This window comes from Lepidochelys kempii, chromosome 17 (genome assembly GCF_965140285.1).
Source record: "Lepidochelys kempii isolate rLepKem1 chromosome 17, rLepKem1.hap1, whole genome shotgun sequence".
In the NCBI taxonomy this organism is placed as follows: Eukaryota; Metazoa; Chordata; order Testudines; family Cheloniidae; genus Lepidochelys; species Lepidochelys kempii.
This window is the reverse complement of record NC_136396.1, coordinates 20,127,371-20,148,424: the sequence shown is the minus strand read 5'-3', so window position 1 is coordinate 20,148,424 and position 21,054 is coordinate 20,127,371. Positions and strand designations below refer to the sequence as shown.

The window sequence follows — 21,054 nt, the reverse complement described above, 5'->3', positions numbered from 1 at the left end:
TCCCTGCACAAGCAGAGGAACAAGTTTGGGAACCATTGCTCTAGAGGCCAGGCTCCCCAGTCAGACTTCATCTCCCATGATGCATCTCCAACATGTGACTTCCAGGATGTGCTAACTACCCTCTCCAAGAAGGGAGACAGTGGTGTGTCATGGGAGATGCATTTCGCAATCAAAATGTCTTGGGTCTCAACAGAAATATTTTACCAAAACCTCAACATTTTCTGTGAAAAACACCCTGACTTTTCCAACCAGCTCTACTTTCAGACTGGTTATCAAGGAGCTTGTAGTTCTGAACAAAGGAAATTAATCTGTATCCAATGCATTTAAATTAAACACAAGTCTGTGACGGTTCTTCTCCATTTTTGTTGGTTCTGTATATTTACGACACTCATCCAACATGGTTATGTTTGTCAAGGTATTCAATTGATCTATCTCGTAAGGCTGATCATAAACTAACAGAAACCACTCCAAGTGAATGTTTAGCTGATTAGCTAAATAATTTCATTTCATTCTTAAAAGATCCTTCTTGCCAAATAGACTTGTGCCATGAAAACAATGAGGAGCCCAGTGGCACCTTAAAGACTAACAGATTTATTTGGGCATAAGCTTTCGTGGGTAAAACCCCCACTTCTTCAGATGCATGGAGTGAAAGTTACAGATGCAGACATAAATATACTGACACATGAAGAGAAGGGAGTTACCTTACAAGTGGAGAACCAGTGCCGACAGGGCCAATTCGATCAGGGTGGATGTGGTCCACTCCCAATAATTGATGAGAAGGTGTCAATACCAAGAGGATATTCCATGAATATGCTAAAGCTCTGAGGTCTCTCCAGGGTGCTGATTGTCTTAGTAAGTTTCACTGAAAAATTCATGGCTAAGTCTGGGACAAAATTGGAAGCAAACAGAATTCAAAGCATGCCGTCAATAAAGACTCACTGTCAGAAGTAGGAAATTGTAGACATTTCTTAGGAATGCTTCAGGGTGATAAAGACACTCACACAAAGGGCAGCATCACGGCAGTCACGTTCTGTGTACATATTGTTTTGATTCATTAATGTATCCCTCATTAGTGGGGCAGGGAAGATTAATGGCTATTTTCAATTTCTAATTTCTATGGTCTATATCATACTGTACCTCTGTTCCATCTGGGCAATGTATCATTCTTTGGCTGCCTCCACCGACATCAAGAAGGTATGCCCTGTATTTTGGTTAGATATTTTAAAGGGAGCTTTGAGAGAACGGCTCAATTGGTGTCTTTTTCCATCCCCAGTTTTTAAAGGAATTCAGCAACAAGGATCTTCCTTACTACAATTACCTTTGCTGCTGCACAAGACAAAGCTGTTAAACGTTTTCATACTCCAGAGGGAAAGACAGCAAGAAAAGAAGGAGGGTCTTGTGGTTATGGTACTGTACTGGGGTTCAAAGTTGAATTCCCAGCTATGCAATAGACTCCCTGAGTCATCTTAGATAAGTCACTTGATTTTCCTGTACCTCAGTTTCCCCACTGGTAAAATGGGGGTAATAATATTTCTATAGCTCACTGGGGTATTGTAAGGATAAATTAATCCATGTTCTTAGACCGACCATCTTGCAGGGAAACAATGAGTTGGGCAATCAAGCACTCAACAACAGCTGAAGCAACAAAACCCAGGGCTGTAATTCTCAGAATCAGTGATTCCAAACCACGTCTCATACCCACAATGGGGTTGTTAATGTGTTTCTAATGACAGCAAGAGAACATAATGAAAATGGAACATGTGGCAACTTTGTGGGTAATGGAAAGTGTAAAATATCCCAAAACTGACCCATTGCAATTGGGGTGGAAGACGGTGACCCCTACACATCTCTCAAGTCAGTTTCAACCCTGTAGCTTTAAGACTCTTGTAGAGGGTGTATTGAAATTCTCACTGAATCTCTGTTCCATTGAGATGGAAGCACTTCTCCACCTAGTATTAGTTAGAGTTATTAATATTCCTATCATCCTCACTGATTACAGTTCAGATCTAGATCTTGCTGAAGCCACCTGAAAAAACAACATGGGTGAACTGTCCAATCAAATCACTCAGCACATGGTTGAACAGCATTCATAGAATTATAGACTTTAAGGTCAGAAGGGACCATTATGATCATCTAGTCTGACCTCCTGCACAACGCAGGCCACAGAATCTCACCCACCCACTCCTGTTACAAACCTCTAACTTATGTCTGAGCTATTGAAATCCTCAAATCGTGGTTTAAAGACTGAGGTGCAGAGAATCCTCCAGCAAGTGACCTGCAGAGGAAGACGAAAAACCCCCAGGGCCTCTGCCAATCTGCCCTGGAGGAAAATTCCTTCCTGACCCCAAATATTGCGATCAGCTAAACCCTGAGCACGTGAGCAAGACTCACCAGCCAGACACCCAGAAAAGAATTCTCTTTAGTAACTCAGATCCCACCTCATCTAACATCCCATCACAGGCCATTGGGCATATCTACCGCTAATAGTTGAAGATCGAGTAATTGCTATAATTAGGCTATCCCATCATATCATCCCTTCCATAAACTTATCAAGCTTAGTCTTGAAGACAGATATGTCTTTTGCCTCCACTGCTTCCCTTGGAAGGCTGTTCCAGAACTTAACTCGTCTGATGGTTAGAAACCTTCATCTAATTTCAAGTCTAAACTTCCTGATGGCCGGTTTATAACCATTTGTTCTTGCGTCCACATTGGTACTGAGCTTAAATAATTCTTCTCCCTCCATGGTATTTATCCCTCTGATATATTTATAGAGAGCAATCATATCTCCCCTCGGCCATCTTTTGGTTAGGCTAAACAAAGTGAGTCTCCTTTCATAAGACAGGTTTTCCATTCCTCAGATCATCCTAGTAGCCCTTCTCTGTACCTGTTCCAGTTTGAATTCATCCTTCTTAAACATGGGAGACCAGACCTGCACACAATATTCCAGATGAGGTCTCACAGGTGCCTTGTATAATGGTACTAACACCTCCTTATCTCTACTGGAAATACCTCGCCTGATGCATCCCAAGACCACATTAGCTTTTTTCACGGCCATATCACATTGGCGGCTCATAGTCATCCTGTGATCAACCAATACTCCGAGGTCCTTCTCCTCCTCTGTTACTTCCAAGTGATGCGTACCCAGTTTATAACAAAAATTCTTGTTATTAATCCCTAAATGTATGACCTTGGACTTTTCACTATTAAATTTCATCCTACTACTACTACTACTCCAGTTTACATTCCTGACCCCATTTGCCATTCCTGATCCCCCCACCCTCCTGTCCACAATCTTAAATATGGAGCAGGCCACATCTGGACCTGACTTGTTCTACTGCCTGGACCTGACTGTCCTATTTCCTGCTGCCTCCTTTAATGAACAGAAATTTAAAAATCCAGAACATTTTTTTGCAAAAAAATTCCTCATTTTTGTAAATCAGCATTCCAAAAATGCGAAAATTCCCACCAGCTCTAATTAACAAAGACCGTGTAAACTCTTGCATTCTTGTCTTTATGAACTCACGTTTCCTATTTAATCCTCTCTTGGAAAGCCTAGCCATAGGTCCAAAGTTAGGGATTTTTAATGACCCAAAGGAAAAATAGGTTGTTTTGGAAACAATTTCTCCCATGTAAAGTGCAACAAAGGGTTCATCTAGTAAGCTATTTCATCCCTGGGTTACAGGCATCGTTGCTATCAGTGGATCAGTCTTTGCATATCCCCACTGAAACAGAAGAGTTACTGAATCAGACGAGTTTTTGGAATGTCTCTATTGCACAAACACTGAGAATTGTATAGTGATCAAAGGTTTAGGAATACGCTATATAACTGGAACAAGCAGCATTATTAATAGTCACCTCAAATACTATTTCCAAGAGTTATAACAGTAAAGACAATTCACACATAAATTACACAGAGCATTCGTGGGTATCAAGACACTGTGGGTGGTCTCTAAAGGGCTCTTTCCTGATATCACAAAGCATCTCTAGCGCTAGCATGTTGGTTAAAAACAAACCCACCATCTGAATCTATGATTGTATTTCTTTCAGCTCTTGTCGTTTCAAGTAACTTCCTATTTCAAATGCATGGATGGCTACTGGTTTAACAATAATAATGACAAGCTTAAAATACGTGCAGGCAACTGTGGCCCAGACCCTGAGCTGAAGTAAATCAAATTTACATCAGCTGAGTATTTGGCCCCGGTAATTTCATGAAAAAGGGGGAAATGGTCTGATTAGGGACTTTGACACAATTCATGGGCTATTCCACTTCCAGTGTTTTAGAAAACTCCCTTTGAATGCAACGAGAATTTTGTGAACAAAATGAGGCTGGCATGTTGCCCATTTCATATAAAAGGCAGAGCAATCTTGGGGGAACCTTTTCAAAAGCAGGGCTCAATACTGCCTTACAAGTGCACTTGGGATTCCCACTGGGATCAATACAAGAGTCATCCATGGATCTAGGACAATAATAATAATACTTTGCCTTCCTCTTGTGCCTTTCACCTGAGGATCTCAAAGTGCTTTACAAATATTCACTAAGCTCGGTGCCTTAAGAGGTAAGCATTATTAGCCCCATTTTACAGATGGGGAAACTGAGGCACAGAAGGATTTAATTATTTGAACCCAGTTGTCCTGCTTTAAAAACAAGACCATGCTCTTTCTTCTCTCTGCATGGGCTAAACTGGCCTCTGTATTTGCAATTTATGGGCCAAATTCTCCTCCCAATTCCACAAGTACACCATCCCTGGAAATCCACCAGATTAATTGAGAGGGGAATTTAGAAGTACATCTGTCAAAGAAAAATATTACAATGGATTTGGCGTGGCTCTCAGGGGCAAGGAGAAAACGATCAGACATATCACTGGCATCTCCCCCTGCTGATAGTACTTTTGCACTAAAAATATTTACATTTCCATCTGCTGGAAAAGAAAAAATGTGGCAGCCATTGTACCACACTGTTAGTTATCCGTTTTCGCCCTTTGTTCTAAATTCTGTTCTTAGTTCCAGACTTGGGACCGAGTTTTCAAAGATGCCTCATCCCAAATTGCGGACTCAGTTTGCCACTTTGAGGGGTTAGTGCATGTCCAAAAACCAGGAGAGAGCACAAAATTGTACCTGCAGTTTTTGAGGGTCATGTTGAGGCCTCTTTGAAAACCTGCCTCTTAGATTCTCTTCCTTCAAAACAAATGTCGCATTTCTTTGGCCCAAATGAACAGGTTATTTTTTTGAGCCACTCAGCTGAGAACCTGGGAGAACTTCAGCTTCACCCCCAATATCATCAGTTCACTGGCTTCTCATCTGTTGGGCCGGAGTCTCCTCTCTAACCCCGTTTCTCCAATGCGGCTGGAGGAGAATGTGGCTCACTGTAGAGCTATAAACACTGACAACTGGGAGGCAAAACTGGCACCAGCAGGCAAGACATCAGACCCAGGATTCCTCATCTTCTTCTGTGAGCCACACTTTGGTATCTGCTAGGACTGTCTTCTTCCCAGATTGTGGGGAGCCACTGTGTTCTGAAAGCCAAGCCTCTTCCTCGGACCCAGCATTTCCTGTGCTGTTCTGCCTTGTACTATCCAGGCTGTCCTGAGTTGGCCGGATCTGATGCTTTAAGCTATGGGCCTTCTCTTGGGCTTTGGCACTGGCCACTTTCTGTGCCTGTCGGTAGGTCACTGGAGTGGGGATTTTGGATGGCCGTTTCTCAGGTCTGTTGTCCCTGCGTGGGCGGATTTTGGGGCGTAGCTTTAGCTTGTAGATGGATGGCACCCGTTCGGGCTTCTTCAGGGACCTTTTGGGCTTACCTTGAGGCAGTTTGGACTTTTCAAGGCCGCCCACAGAGGCTGGACAATTGATAGATGCCTTGGGGCCATCAAAGGCTGCCTGAGGAGCTTTGCTATTTCTACTGACTGCAGCAGACCCTGCATGGCTTGTGTGAGGCGGCTGCCTCCTTGACCGCTTGCCTTTGGTTTCATTGAACACGTTCTCCTGGAACAAAGCCCCTTCTGGCTCCAGAAGCTTCTTTTCCACCTGGTTTCCATTCACCAGAGGCGAACTTGGCTGAGAGGAAACCCTCACAGCCCCCTTGGGTGGGATCTTGGCGATCCAGTTCTCCACATTCACTGGGTGGAGTGGCTTGTGCCACTGGGAGAGTTCGTCAATCACATCACCATAGCGGAATCCAGCCGGGTGCCATTTTGCCTCTCCGCTGGGCACATAGACACCACTCCGGGGCACACCCTTGCCACAGGGCAAGGTCTGCCTGGCGCTTGTAAAGGAAGACAGGGAGGGCGTGGAGGACCTGAGCCCACTTACATCACTGGCTGTGGTGACGCTCGCTGGGCTGCAGTCCAGGGCGAAGTCGCCCAGCTGGTTCCCTTCAGGGTGGTGGCTTTCATCCGAATCAGCCTCTAGAACCTTTATGTTGGATAAGATCTCATCTTCTAGGCTCCTGTACAGCACCTGCTCCTGGGCCAGGTTGATGGGCAAAGGCGTATACACACGTTCCCTCTCCTCTGAGCAGCCTATTGGATCCCCACCACTCCTGCTGCTGCTGTTATTGGTGTTCCCTGGCTCTACCTCCTGCCCCAGTTTGGCCTTTGGATCCTTGTCCTTCCCTGCTGGATCTGACAGGCCGAGTCTATCTTCTGGACTAGTGGGAAGGTTGGTCAACAATGTCTCTGGCTTGACTGCCCCACTGCATTGTCTGTGCCCCTGAGAGCCTTCCTCAGTCCTGGACATGACTTTGATCTTTGAGAGAGCTGGGGCTTTTGCCATTTCACTGGCAGGGGCTTTCCACCCATTTCGGAGGCGGGGCTCCCCCTGGTGGCTCTGAACAGGGGTTGGGGGCCTGCTGAATGTGGGGCCGGCTTTGACTGGGATCTTAGTGCTACTTTCCTGTTTTGGAGTCTGGCCCATGTGTTTAACTGGGGAGGATGGCAACACAACCCCAGCATCCCCCCAGCCGTGTGCACCGTTGAGGCTCTGTGCAGCTCCCTTGGAATCCTGTTGTGAGGAGAGATGAAGAGGTTTCATTGGGCTGCAGGAACGGACCATCCCAGGAAAGCTCTTGACCCCTGATTCCTGAGGCTTGTGAGCCTGTGGAAAGGGTTTGACTCCATGCTGGGTGCTCCTTGATGGCTGAGCTGTTCTGTCTTTTGGCACTGTCATCTGGGGCCTGGACTCTGTACACCTGGCTTGCACAAGCCTAGCTGGGTCCTTCTGATTCTTCCCAGGGATTCTACTAGTCTGACGCCCTCTCTGGGGCTCTAGGAGAGCTTCCGAGGCACCAGAACCATCCTCCTCGCTTCCAGTCAGTTGTGAGGTCAGGGAGGACGTAGAAACACACAGCTTATCCCTCCGGCTCTGGGTGGAGGAGGTCTGCTGGGTCGCAGATCTTTCTTCAGCAAACTGCTGCCTCCGTGAAGGAGTAGCAGACCGCTCGGTTGCCCTATAACAGAGACAAAGCATCAGATTGATGTGTCAGTCGCCTCTAGCCCTAGGGAGGCGGGTACCTGCGTTGCTCTGGGCATGAAGCTGGTTCTGTGCTGACAAGCAGTGGGAGGGGGTATACATCCCTCGTTAGGGGCTGTAATCATTGGTCTTGTGATGCACTCACAAGCTGGCACAAAGTCCAGTGCAGGCCACCACCTCTGGGAGGTGGTGACAAGCTCAAATTCAGCAAGACAGGGCCCCATAGTGTCATCAACTCCACTAAAAACCACAGGCATGGGTTACGTTTTGTGATACATTACAATAGTTACATTTTGGCGCTGCTGAGAGCGAGGGGCTGAGCGCGCTGCCTGAAGTCAGAGTTAGCACGGGCAGACGCCCCAGTACAGCTCTGCCAGCGTGTCTCTACCCTGACATACCACCCACCCAATCAACGCAGGGACATCACACAGATTGCCAATAACCTACCTGCACCTGGAAACAGCTCTACCTCTTCTCGTTCCAGGCCTTGTCCTACAGCTCTGCCAGTGCCCCTCAAGCCTGACCTACAGTCCCCCCCCCTTGTTCCAGTCCTGGACCCTAACACACACAAGCACTGCCAATGACCCTCAGTCCAGTCCTGGGGCCTCACTTGAGCAGAAACTCTATAGCGGCTAAGTGACTCCCTCCAGCTGATCCCAAGATGACCCTGATGGGCACTGAAGAAGACCATGGCCAACTATGCTCAAGCTTGAAACAGGTCCTTTGAGGTGGGAACCAAACAGGAACAACGGGGGCACTGGGAGTCCTGGAAGGCACCACAAAGGAAGCCTGGCTAGCAGTAAAATGTACCGTTCACTGCGTAATTCTCCAGCTTTGTCCAATGCCAGCCGCTCTTCAGTGTCAAAAAGAAAAGGAGGACTTGTGGCACCTTAGAGACGAACCAATTTATTTGAGCATAAGCTTTCGTGAGCTACAGCTCACTTCATCGGATGTTACTCTGAAACTCTTCAGTGTCAAAAGAAAAGGAGGACTTGTGGCACCTTAGAGACTAACCAATTTATTAGAGCATAAGCTTTCGTGAGCTACAGCTCACTTCATCAGATGCATATCGTGGAAACTGCAGCAGACTTTATATATACACAGAGAATATGAACCAATACCTCCTCCCACCCCACTGTCCTGCTGGTAATAGCTTATCTAAAGTGATCATCAGGTGGGCCATTTCCAGCACAAATCCAGGTTTTCTCACCCTCCACCCCCACACACAAATTCACTCTCCTGCTGGTGATAGCCCATCCAAAGTGACAACTCTTTACACAATGTGCATGACAATCAAGTTGGGCTATTTCCTGCACAAATGCAGGTTTTCTCACATCCCCCCACCCCCATACACACACAAACTCACTCTCCTGCTGGTAATAGCTCATCCAAACTGACCACTCTTCAAGTTTAAATCCAAGTTAAACCAGAACATCTGGGGGGGGGGGTAGGAAAAAACAAGAGGAAACAGGCTACCTTGCATAATGACTTAGCCACTCCAAGTCTCTATTTAAGCCTAAATTAATAGTATCCAATTTGCAAATGAATTCCAATTCAGCAGTTTCTCGCTGGAGTCTGGATTTGAAGTTTTTTTGTTTTAAGATAGCGACCTTCATGTCTGTGATTGCGTGACCAGAGAGATTGAAGTGTTCTCCGACTGGTTTATGAATGTTATAATTCTTGACATCTGATTTGTGTCCATTTATTCTTTTACGTAGAGACTGTCCAGTTTGACCAATGTACATGGCAGAGGGGCATTGCTGGCACATGATGGCATATATCACATTGGTGGATGTGCAGGTGAACGAGCCTCTGATAGTGTGGCTGATGTTATTAGGCCCTGTGATGGTGTCCCCTGAATAGATATGTGGGCACAATTGGCAACGGGCTTTGTTGCAAGGATAAGTTCCTGGGTTAGTGGTTCTGTTGTGTGGTATGTGGTTGTTGGTGAGTATTTGCTTCAGGTTGCGGGGCTGTCTGTAGGCAAGAACTGGCCTGTCTCCCAAGATTTGTGAGAGTGTTGGGTCATCCTTTAGGATAGGTTGTAGATCCTTAATAATGCGTTGGAGGGGTTTTAGTTGGGGGCTGAAGGTGACGGCTAGTGGCGTTCTGTTATTTTCTTTGTTAGGCCTGTCCTGTAGTAGGTAACTTCTGGGAACTCTTCTGGCTCTATCAATCTGTTTCTTTACTTCTGCAGGTGGGTATTGTAGTTGTAAGAAAGCTTGACAGAGATCTTGTAGGTGTTTGTCTCTGTCTGAGGGGTTGGAGCAAATGCGGTTGTATCGCAGAGCTTGGCTGTAGACGATGGATCGTGTGGTGTGGTCAGGGTGAAAGCTGGAGGCATGCAGGTAGGAATAGCGGTCAGTAGGTTTCCGGTATAGGGTGGTGTTTATGTGACCATTGTTTATTAGCACTGTAGTGTCCAGGAAGTGGATCTCTTGTGTGGACTGGACCAGGCTGAGGTTGGTGGTGGGATGGAAATTGTTGAAATCATGATGGAATTCCTCAAGGACCCATCTGGACCCATGGAAAAGAAGCCCTTTAGGAATTCCATCATGATTTCAACAATTTCCATCCCACCACCAACCTCAGCCTGGTCCAGTCCACACAAGAGATCCACTTCCTGGACACTACAGTGCTAATAAACAATGGTCACATAAACACCACCCTATACCGGAAACCTACTGACCGCTATTCCTACCTGCATGCCTCCAGCTTTCACCCTGACCACACCACACGATCCATCGTCTACAGCCAAGCTCTGCGATACAACCGCATTTGCTCCAACCCCTCAGACAGAGACAAACACCTACAAGATCTCTGTCAAGCTTTCTTACAACTACAATACCCACCTGCAGAAGTAAAGAAACAGATTGATAGAGCCAGAAGAGTTCCCAGAAGTTACCTACTACAGGACAGGCCTAACAAAGAAAATAACAGAACGCCACTAGCCGTCACCTTCAGCCCCCAACTAAAACCCCTCCAACGCATTATTAAGGATCTACAACCTATCCTAAAGGATGACCCAACACTCTCACAAATCTTGGGAGACAGGCCAGTTCTTGCCTACAGACAGCCCCGCAACCTGAAGCAAATACTCACCAACAACCACATACCACACAACAGAACCACTAACCCAGGAACTTATCCTTGCAACAAAGCCCGTTGCCAATTGTGCCCACATATCTATTCAGGGGACACCATCACAGGGCCTAATAACATCAGCCACACTATCAGAGGCTCGTTCACCTGCACATCCACCAATGTGATATATGCCATCATGTGCCAGCAATGCCCCTCTGCCATGTACATTGGTCAAACTGGACAGTCTCTACGTAAAAGAATAAATGGACACAAATCAGATGTCAAGAATTATAACATTCATAAACCAGTCGGAGAACACTTCAATCTCTCTGGTCACGCAATCACAGACATGAAGGTCGCTATCTTAAAACAAAAAAACTTCAAATCCAGACTCCAGCGAGAAACTGCTGAATTGGAATTCATTTGCAAATTGGATACTATTAATTTAGGCTTAAATAGAGACTTGGAGTGGCTAAGTCATTATGCAAGGTAGCCTGTTTCCTCTTGTTTTTTCCTACCCCCCCCCCCAGATGTTCTGGTTTAACTTGGATTTAAACTTGAAGAGTGGTCAGTTTGGATGAGCTATTACCAGCAGGAGAGTGAGTTTGTGTGTGTATGGGGGTGGGGGGATGTGAGAAAACCTGCATTTGTGCAGGAAATAGCCCAACTTGATTGTCATGCACATTGTGTAAAGAGTTGTCACTTTGGATGGGCTATCACCAGCAGGAGAGTGAATTTGTGTGTGGGGGTGGAGGGTGAGAAAACCTGGATTTGTGCTGGAAATGGCCCACCTGATGATCACTTTAGATAAGCTATTACCAGCAGGACAGTGGGGTGGGAGGAGGTATTGGTTCATATTCTCTGTGTATATATAAAGTCTGCTGCAGTTTCCACGATATGCATCTGATGAAGTGAGCTGTAGCTCACGAAAGCTTATGCTCTAATAAATTGGTTAGTCTCTAAGGTGCCACAAGTCCTCCTTTTCTTTTTGCGAATACAGACTAACACGGCTGTTACTCTGAAACCTGTCTTCAGTGTCAGTGACTATACCGACTGCTCAGCACAGCATCCATGGGAATCATCCGGGAAACCAAGCCCAAGGCCTTTCGCAAACTTCTTTTCATTACCTGGCCGAAGGGACCCTCCTGGGTTCTGACTGCTCCCGCAGGGGCCTGAGCCTGGAATCCTTCTTACTGGTGCTATCTGGCGATGGAGATGAATGAAGCTTCCGGCTGGTGCTGAGGCTCTGGGGGGTGTAGGTCCTCCACTCCACTGGGGGCAGGGGGCTTTGGGACCTGCTCACGATTAGGGTGGGCTGGGGCTTCTTTGGGTTGTCTGTCCTGGGTGTCGGGCAGACCTTGATCTCATGCTGCACCTGTATTGCCTGCAGCCTTTGAGGGCTTGTCAGCTTGACAGCCTGCTTGTGAGCTGTGAAGAGATTCAGAGACTCAGTATCTCTGGTCACCACGCTCCGGTGGATTAACCTTGTGGGGTGGCTGTACTGGTGTGCCAGACCTAAGCAGTGCCGGATAGTACCAACCACTTCCAATTCAACTGTGCACGTTCTAACTCGCCATGGAGCCTGGGGTAGACCAGAATTTACGCCAGCCCACTCCAAGCCTCATGGTGAAAATCCCTTGTGAATACTCATGATGGATTGGAAAGTTGGCCCTGTGGCACACCTAGGAATTTCACATGGGTCTTTAACTTCTAGGAATAATTTACTCAGCTGGAATAAAGCAAGATCTCGTTGTCTTACGACATTTCTATTGTCCAGATGCTGAAATGCAGTGAGCAGATCTCACATTATTCTGCCACCGTAATTGGCTCCCTGAGGCATTTTAAACCTTGTGAAATATACAAAAAAAAAACAAAAACAAAACCCTAAATACAATAGTCCCAAAGGGCAATTCCTACACACACTCCTAGGCAGGACTGGGGTGTTGCAGGTCTCTCTCCCTTCTGAAGTGCTAACCTGACCTCTAGTGGCACTATGGGAGACAAACGGCTTCCCTGGAGCCTTCTCCATGCTGTAAGGAGGCACCTGCCTCTTGCTACAAGAACCCAGAAAGAAATGACCCCTACCAAAAAGTTCCTGTGACCCTGTCAGAGATTTATAAAGGCTGAGCTGCTTTCCACCCAGCACCGTAGCCATGGGCGAGCCTAGGGAATTGTTCAGATCGGATGTGCTTCTCCAGTCTGTCTATGCTTCTTTGCTGTTCTTCGCTGTGACCCACACAGTCTTCTACTACTGAGGACCTGATGACAGCGAAGGGGACACACCCACCAGATTCTAAACTCATCCAAGGAGAAGAGTCACCCCCCCCATGCAGACCTCCCCAAGGCTGCACGCATCGAATCTGCCAACTGAAGCAGCACAAGGAGACTTACACAGCGAGGTGCACCGGCAGGGGTCATGCTTATCCAGATAATGCTCCAGTGTGTCCCAGCCACCTCCAACCCGCACCATCACATGATTCCGGAGGATCTGGAACAAACAGAGCACCCATGAACGGGGGCTCACCTGGGCCTGCAGCGTCCTGAGCTGAGAAATGAGTGAAAGCTCAACAGATGGATATCGCCATCCTGTTCGTTTTTTTCCAGGGAGGTGTATACAGTATTTCACAGGCACATGACTGGGGATGCACACAGGGTTACATGCACACGTATATGTGATGCGCATAATAATAATTCCAGGTGCCATAGCATATTGTGGTTTTCATGGCCATACGTGGGGAGAGAACCCAGGACCTTTGGCTTCCAAAACAGCCTCTACCCCTAGAATTAAAGGAGAACCTCATACTCTCTGTGGGCCAGCTACTAGATAACATCCTCAAACAGATGTGCAGCCAGGTTTTCCAAAGAGATCAGGGCCAGATTTTGCCACGCTTGGCGCCCCAGATTTTCCAAAGAGCTCAGCACCTGCCGTGTTAATACAGCACAGCCAGTGTGTATTCAATGTGCTGAGCCCTTCTGGAAATCCCAACGCTACGGACTGACCCTGATCGGTGCAGAATATCCTAGTCTTCCACTGACTTCATTGCTCAGCCCATCTCAGGAGCAGGCGTTTAGCTTGTACACTACAATACACGCATGCAAACACATGCATGCATTTGGTTTACATGCCTGCCTATGCATGCATACCTAGCCATGCACATGGTTACATAGGTGTGTGCACACATGAATAACCGCTCTTACCCAGGTACATGTGGACAATGTGTAAAAAAACCATGTAGTCCAAAGAGAATTTGAATACACTCAGATGAACCGGCAGGGGTGGAGGACCTGCAGCCAGGAGCGCAGTTGCCTATGATTCCTGCCATGGAAAATATGCAGGTTCTCACACACAACACAATACAGAGCTTGCTACCACCATGTCTTACTCCAGCAGGATGCCTCGGGGACCTAGTGATTATTCAGTTAATTGAGAGATGTACATGCAGGTCAGACCATGATGGCATCTCTGACGGCAGGAGAGGGGTTTGAGGGTTAATCTGGGTGGCCACCCCTACAAAGAGAAGAAAATCTGAGGGTCCTCTCCAGGCAACCATAACCTGCAGGGCACATGGCTTTCACTGCAATCACTGAAAAGGCTATCACCCAGGAAAGTTAATGAAGGGGCCTAGAGACCTGAAAGAAACCAACTGGAGAGAATACAGAGGAGGATGGAGAGAGGGAGGGATGACCCTACCCATGTTTCCCCCCACAGTGAATGCCCCGCTGGTGAAAGGCACCAGACTGACAGCTCTGGAGGCTGGAGCCCCGTACTCATCCACTGGACAGCTGGTATGGCCCTGGCAGCACCAAGGGGAGCTTCCCTCCTGCAGCCCCATTCATTTCTCACCCAGAGAGAGCACTTCTAGGGAGAAAGGGGAACGCACGCTCCATGGCCCAGTCAGTCCAACCAATGGGCCGGCTGGGGTGGAGGGGTTTTGAGACATGGTCCCCTGTCCCACTAGGAAGTGGAGTGACTCATTTCACCAAGTGACATCAGAGGGCTTCTGTGTTGGGTCCCCACTGAGCTGTCCCATCCTACTTAAGGTGAAGACATGCAGATCCCATCACTAATCCTCACTGCCATTCAGCCTGAATGCATTTTGCTCTGTGCTAACGCAGCATAGTATGAAAATCTCTGCCTTGCGAATGGTCACGATGCTCGGTTACTCTGACTCTGGCCGCCTCGCTTGCCATATCGACACATGCCGTCTTCTGGAGTGGGACCAGGCACAACGAGAGGTGAAGAGCCCATGTTTGGTGAATCCCGCCCCCAGGACACAGCATCCCAGCCCCAGATGGGAGCAGCAGTGTAGGTGCCCTTCCAACCCCTAGCCTAGATGAGACGGTCCCGGTAACACACAGACCAACATAACAGCACCTGGAAAGCGCACCCTCCTGGACTTACCCTGACAAAAATAAGGGTGTTGGAATCGCCCACGCGGTATTTTCCTTCAGACACCTTGATCATGGAGAACTGGACTGGGCACGTGCAGCGGCTCACCAGGTGTTGGACCTGTGGAGTCCATTCACGGTCAATAGGAGGAAAGTGCTGCTCCCTGAACACCCTGGATAACATTATAGCTTGGGGAGGGGGGTGCCAGGCTCCTTAGGCCCATTCTCTGCCAGACAGACCGGGGTGCTAGGGCTTATCCAAATCTCATCAAAGCCACTCGATCCTGTAAAAACAGACTGGAAATCCCACACGAAAAGATTTCTGCGGCTGCCTTCTTGTGCTTGGGCCCTGAAAACCAGGCTTCTGGCTCGGGCTATATTTGGAAACTGGGAGCACAGAAGCCATCACAAAAATAAAAATACCCAACAGGGGTTGGGGAGGAAATTAGCTGAACATTCTTGAACCTCTAACGAGATCCAGGTCAGGATCACGTAGCGCTCGATGTGAAGATCCAGGAAGTTTAAGCCACGCTAATTTGGACCTTCGGATTTCTAACTGGGGCCAGCTAACAATTGAAGAAATCGGTTCCCTTTGCACTATTTCGTTCAGTAATTTGACTCTTATTATCTTCTAACCCCAGTTAGTGCCACTAACCACTGGAGGGTCTGGCCTGCTGGAAACAGAAGCGCAGAACTCCTGCTAACTCTACTGGGTTTTAAATACCCATGAGCCAAGAATAAGAATCTCTCACATTCAGGTAGCACCTTCCTCCCTGAAAGGTCCCAAAGTAGATTGCATATAACAGAGAACCTCCCTCTACATTGAGACAGGCCCCCAGTCAGGTTCTCCTGAAGTTCACGCCTGGACAGAACAATGAGTATCAGGGAACTCAGACCCCCAGTGCCTGCCAGTGGCTTACAGTTCCCCACCCCTTTACCATCTGGTCCAGGTTCTTGAAGTCACAAGGCTTCCTCTGGGGCTTGGGAAGTGGGGTATCCTCAGGGGGGAGGTCCATCTCCTCTCGGATCTCCTCCTCAATCTCCTCCTCCATTTGGATCAGGGTGGGAGCACTCATCCCGAAGCGAGAGGCCCGGCGGGACACCTCCAGCAGGCACAGCACAAAGTTTTTCTCATTCTTCCTCAGCACCAGGTCCTCCGTCTCAAACATCAGCACCTCTGAGGCACAGCAAATGAGCGAAACGTGGGAAGAAGGAGAGGAAGGATGGAAAGAAGGAATGAGAGACAAGGGCAGAGCCAGTGAGAGCAGCAGCGCTGATGTGTCTGGGGTGGTGAATTGTCCCACGGATGCAGCATGTACGCTATGATGGGCATTTAATCGCGTGGCCACAGATCTCTGCAACAGAGACTGTCTGATGTAGGAAGAGCTAAGCAAGGCCTTGTGTGGTGAGACAATATGAGTGAGAGCCAGCCTGACCTATTACCATTCTGCAGGGAGCCAACTGTGAAGACATGGGTGAAGATGTACCCTCCGTGTTTAACCTCTTCAGGCCTAAGGGGGTACAGTAAGTGGTGGGACACATATTGGATATGTCCTGCCCTGATAGGCCAAGTAAAGGGGTACTTGCATGGAAAATCCTTGATATACCAAGCAAATGTGTAGGTACATACAAGGTGTCAGTATCCTTGTATGAACATACATCAGGGATTCCTTAGGTATAAATATGGGGTATCCTGCTCATGAGATGCCAGGCAAGTGGGCATTCAGACCCACCTTACAGGGGGAGAGTGAAGGGGCTCATTCTGCTTAGTGTATCAAAAGGAAGACCTAGAGGTGACTTGATCACAGTGTATAGGTACCTTTGTGGGGCGACAATACTGGCTCTTTAATTACATCTAAGGGAGAAAAGTAGAATAAAAGCCAATGGCTGGTAGTTAGAGTCAGACAAATTCAAGTTAGAAACAAAGCACAATTTTTAATAGGGAGGGTGATTAACCGTAGGAGCTAGCTCCCAAGGGAAGGGGTGGATTCTCAATCTCTTGACATCTGCAAATAAGGCCTTTCTGGAAGAGATGCTTGAGGCAAACACAAATCACTGGGCTCAACACAGGAGTAACTGGGGGAAGCTCTCTGGCCTGGGTTATACAGGAGATCAGACTAGGTGAACTAATGGTCCCTACTGGTCTTAAACTCTCTGGATCTATGAATCACGAGCATGCCCAGCGCTTTTCTGGAAGTGGATGCTAATGTCTTGATAAAGTGAGGCCGTGAGCACAGACATTGCTTTGGCTGGGGAAGGGTTAAACAGAATCTGGGCTCCCCCCTGGCTCCAGCTGTTCAAGGAGCTGAGGAGCAGAGGCTGGGTTCTGTGTGAGAGAACCAAGGCCTGGATTAGCCCTTCCGCGGCCAGCTGCCAGCTTTGACCAAGGAACTAAAACAACCACGTGGCCACAACCTCAGCCAGTCAACGAGGCAGAGATTGACACGCTGTTAGTGCACACCCCCCTCCCCGACCCTAGCTGCCAGCGCGGCACTGAACCCCAATCGGAGGGGAAATACGGAAATGCGTTAAGGCAGTGCTGCGTTAACGACATTCGCAGCTGCTGTTGCACGGGGCTTTAGCACAGGCTGCCAAAGATTCGGGTGTCTTTTGGAAAGAAGATATTCAAGGGGCAATGCAAATCAATCCAATCTACTAGCTACCTCCGACACATAGCGCTCTTATGTCCCTTTGCCAACTCCTGTCCCTACTGCAGTTTGTTGTTATTGTAGGGTTGACAGTGCTAACTTGAAATCAGATTTGCAATTCCTTTTTTTAGGGGGCGGGGAAAGTGTTCTGACTCCCAATGCGTTGTTCTTATTGTTATTCATTATTCGTATTGTGGTAGCACCTGGAGGCCCCAGCTGAGAGCGGGGCCCCTTTGCGCTGGGTGCTGCTTGTACACACAGTGAGAGACTAGCCCTGCCCCAAGGAGCTGACAAGCGAAATACACAAGACACACAAGAAGGTGGGAGAAACAAAGGATATTGGCCCCCTTTGCAGATGGGGAAGTGAAGCCCAAAGGGATGAACTGAATGGCCCGAGCTCCCATGGCTACTCAGTGGCAGAGTCAGGAACAGAATCTAGGCCAGTGCCTTAGGACATGATACTAGATGTCATGCCCTTCCTTAAGATGCTTCATCTCGGCGCTCAATCCCCAGACAGCATCTCAGTTTGGGCTAAGTTTAATGAGAAGGGAGGGAAAATGCACTTGTGATCAAGACTCTGGATGGGATCAGGACACTTGGGGCCTCCCTAACTGGGCCACTTTGTGACCTTGAGCAAGCGGCTTCTCTCCAGTTTCTCCTGTCTATAAATGGAGGATAAAGATGGAGGTGGCGGGGCTAACTGAATGTTTGCAAAGTGCTTTGAGATCCTCAGAGAGAAGGTGCTAAGAAAGAGCGAAGTATATTAGTTTGTCAGCTTTTTGGGGGGCAGGGGCCATCTTTTTGTTCTGTGTTTGTACAGCATCTAGCATCTAGGGTCTGGTCCATGACTGTTGCTCCTACAGGCTACCATAATACACCTAATAAATAATGTACAGCGCCCAGCACAATGGGGTCCTGGTGCATGACTGTGGTCCTAGGCACCAAAGCAAGACTAATAAATAATGAGAAGAAAAAGAATTGCCATGAGGTGAGGGGGCAGAAAAAGGTGTTAGAAATAAACAGAAAAGAAAATAATGGAAAGAAACTGGAGGAAAAGATCAGAATCCCCTTTACCTTTAATATCCATCTCCTTCCTGCACCACTGGATGAAGTTAGACACGTTATCCCTGGCCTGGAAGGTCCCTGGCTGGGCAGAGTCATTACAGGTCACCCCGTATCTGGGCAGCTGGAGCTTGTGGGCCAGGCCCGGATAGTCGCGGGAGAACTCTCTGGCCACATGGGTGATGTTGTTGGCATGGAAGCACAGCATGGAGCCCGTCTCCAGCACCTCCAGGAGGGACCCAACGTTGACGTCCAAGTCATAGAGTTCCTTGAGCCACTCGGCCAGGTCCTCCTTCATGGCGTAGAGATACTGCTCACTGGACTTGTAGGGCCGGATGCTCTGCACCGTGGCCCCCTGAATCCCAGCCATCTTGCCATGAGACACGGGGCTAAAGGGAGACAGAGAAGGGACGTCAAAGACTTCCATGTGGGACATTGAACCATCAACCCCTTGGTTTGGTTCCAGACTTACCCAGGTATGGTGAGTTTCCACCTCTCTGCCCCCAGAGTGGGTTCTCATGGGCCTGTCCCTGGACCCCCCCATCGCCATGACTTGCCAAACTGCAGATCTAGGCTGAAAAAGTTGCAAAATTTCTCCCCTCCTGAGGAGCGGCAAGTTCACTGGTGGCACAGCTCACTTGGTCCCCTAGTCGTGGGTAAGATCCCCTAGCCACCACAATTGCATTCCTGCAGGGAGTGCAAGTTCCTCCATCCACCCCACACGCAGCTGCTCAGCTCCTCCGAGCCCTCCACTGGAAGGCGCTGTCCTCATGCCTCATTCCTGCGCCCACGGCCCAGAGCCCTTGCTACCCCATCCCCCTGGAGGAACCTGCCTGCAGCCGTGCCCCATTGCGAGGGGACACACTTTCCTAGGCTGGGAACTGACCTTTCCCCAGGAAGGCTCTCCCTCTTTCTTCGACAAGGAGCTGGGGCGTTTCTCCTTCACCCAGAGCTCCTGCTGCCTGCCCTTCACCCCCTTGGGAATCTCAGAAGCCTGTCTCCTTCCCCCGAGCAGTTGCTTGGAGCTGGAGTCGATTTAAACGGGAAATCACCCCTCCTGGACAGCCCAGTGTTTTGTTTCCTTACCCAAGTGCTGTTCTCTTCTCCTTGGTGACACAGGCTTGCTACAAACACTCCCCGTTAACCCCTTAGGCTCCTGCTTTCCCAACCAATGGGCCTCACTCCTTTTTTTTTTTTTTTTTTAAAGCAACAATCATCCCAAACCAGTAGATTTTAAAACAACTCTGAACTCCCCCAAAGTTTGGGAGCATTTGGGTCTGGAGCATTGGTTTGGGGGCGGTTGTTTAGAAATATCATATGACTCTACGGCATGTTTCCTCCGAGGATCTCAAAACACTTTACAACCATTAATGAATTGATCCTCAGTTCCTCCTCCCCCACGGCCCTCTCTGTGCAGTACTGTAGGTCTGTCCCATTTTACAGATTGGCAAACTGAGGCACTGTGACGGGGAAGCGGCTTGGTCAAGGTCCTACAGTGAGTCAGTGACAGACCCCCCAGGAGTCCCAGTCTCCTGCTCAAAATGCTAAACACACCAGGCCAAATCCCACTCCACCCACGGAGCCCTGCTGAAGTTAGTCAAAGCGGATAGCCACAACTGAGGTTAAAATTTGGCCCTCTGCCTCAATTGAAAACCAGAGTGCCAGATCGTCAGCTGGGGTGTAACTCAAAACACCTGCACTGGAGTCAATAGAGCTGTGTCCATTCACACCAGCTGAGGATCTGGCCCTTTTGAAGCCAGGCACTGCAGGGCCCGGGCTCATCCGGCCTGTGTAACAGTCGATGGTATCACACGCCAACTGGAGCTTGGGCGCGATCAGGAGAGCGACCACATTTTGGTGTCGGTTTTCCAGGACAGAACAATCACACCACGGTGCCACGCCATGTGGGCACAGCACCTGCATCACAGCCCCACAGGGTCGCCTCCGCGCATCCGGAGCTGATGGGGCATCTCCCGATGAAGAAACCGATCTCTGGGCCCAGAGTGAGGCCGTGCTGTCAGCGTGGCCATGTCACCACGTCTTGCCACACCTAATGCCTCCACACGTGGCAGCCCAAGTCATTCGCTGCACCAGCCTGGTCCCTGCACCCATGATCTCCTAAGCGCCTGGATGAAACCGGGCACCTCTCTGGAGGTTTACACGGATGGCTGCTGGGCAGCAACAAAACACGTGGGGCCAGCGCTACCCCACCCTCCTGTGGAGCTCGTGGGTCAGTGAACGTTCAGAGAGAAGAGCCAAGGAGAAGATGCTGATATACTGATGAGGCCTTTCCCCGTAAACGAACCACATTTCCCTGACTGGAGCCCGAAGAAAGATGTGGTCACATTACAAGGGGGGTCACAGATTCAGAGGAGGGGTGAGGAGGCTGCTATAGGGTGTGGTT

General features: G+C 48.7%; 1 protein-coding gene across 2 annotated transcripts; it reads right to left on the bottom strand.

Annotated features, from left to right (window-relative positions):
* Nucleotides 1-3,581: 3,581 nt before the first annotated feature.
* GAS2L2 (growth arrest specific 2 like 2) lies at nt 3,582-19,726 on the bottom strand. 2 transcript variants are annotated; one of them, XM_073315638.2, is made up of 7 exons: nt 19,537-19,726; nt 18,663-19,039; nt 15,879-16,117; nt 14,954-15,061; nt 12,943-13,039; nt 11,679-11,979; nt 3,582-7,444 (listed from the first exon to the last, which is right to left on the bottom strand). In XM_073315638.2, the coding sequence occupies exons 2-7, from the start codon at nt 19,018-19,020 to the stop codon at nt 5,422-5,424; spliced, it is 3,126 nt and encodes a 1,041-aa protein (XP_073171739.2). In that variant the 5' UTR covers nt 19,021-19,039; nt 19,537-19,726; the 3' UTR covers nt 3,582-5,421. The 2 variants fall into 2 exon arrangements, with proteins under 2 accessions (XP_073171739.2, XP_073171738.2); XM_073315637.2 differs by lacking the exon at nt 19,537-19,726 and having other exon boundaries at nt 18,663-19,077.
* Nucleotides 19,727-21,054: the final 1,328 nt, after the last annotated feature.

What these genes read in the sequence shown, in the direction of transcription:
- GAS2L2 (XM_073315637.2), bottom strand. Translation starts at nt 19,077, where the DNA reads ATGGAAGTCTTTGACGTCCCTTCTCTGTCTCCCTTTAGCCCCGTGTCT. An exon ending in CTGCCGGTGCACCTCGCTGT is followed by an intron (nt 11,980 to 12,942) that starts GTAAGTCTCCTT and finishes ATCTCTTCACAG; the next exon opens with CTCACAAGCAGGCTGTCAAG. An exon ending in AGGAGGGTCCCTTCGGCCAG is followed by an intron (nt 7,445 to 11,678) that starts GTAATGAAAAGA and finishes TCTCTGTTATAG; the next exon opens with GGCAACCGAGCGGTCTGCTA.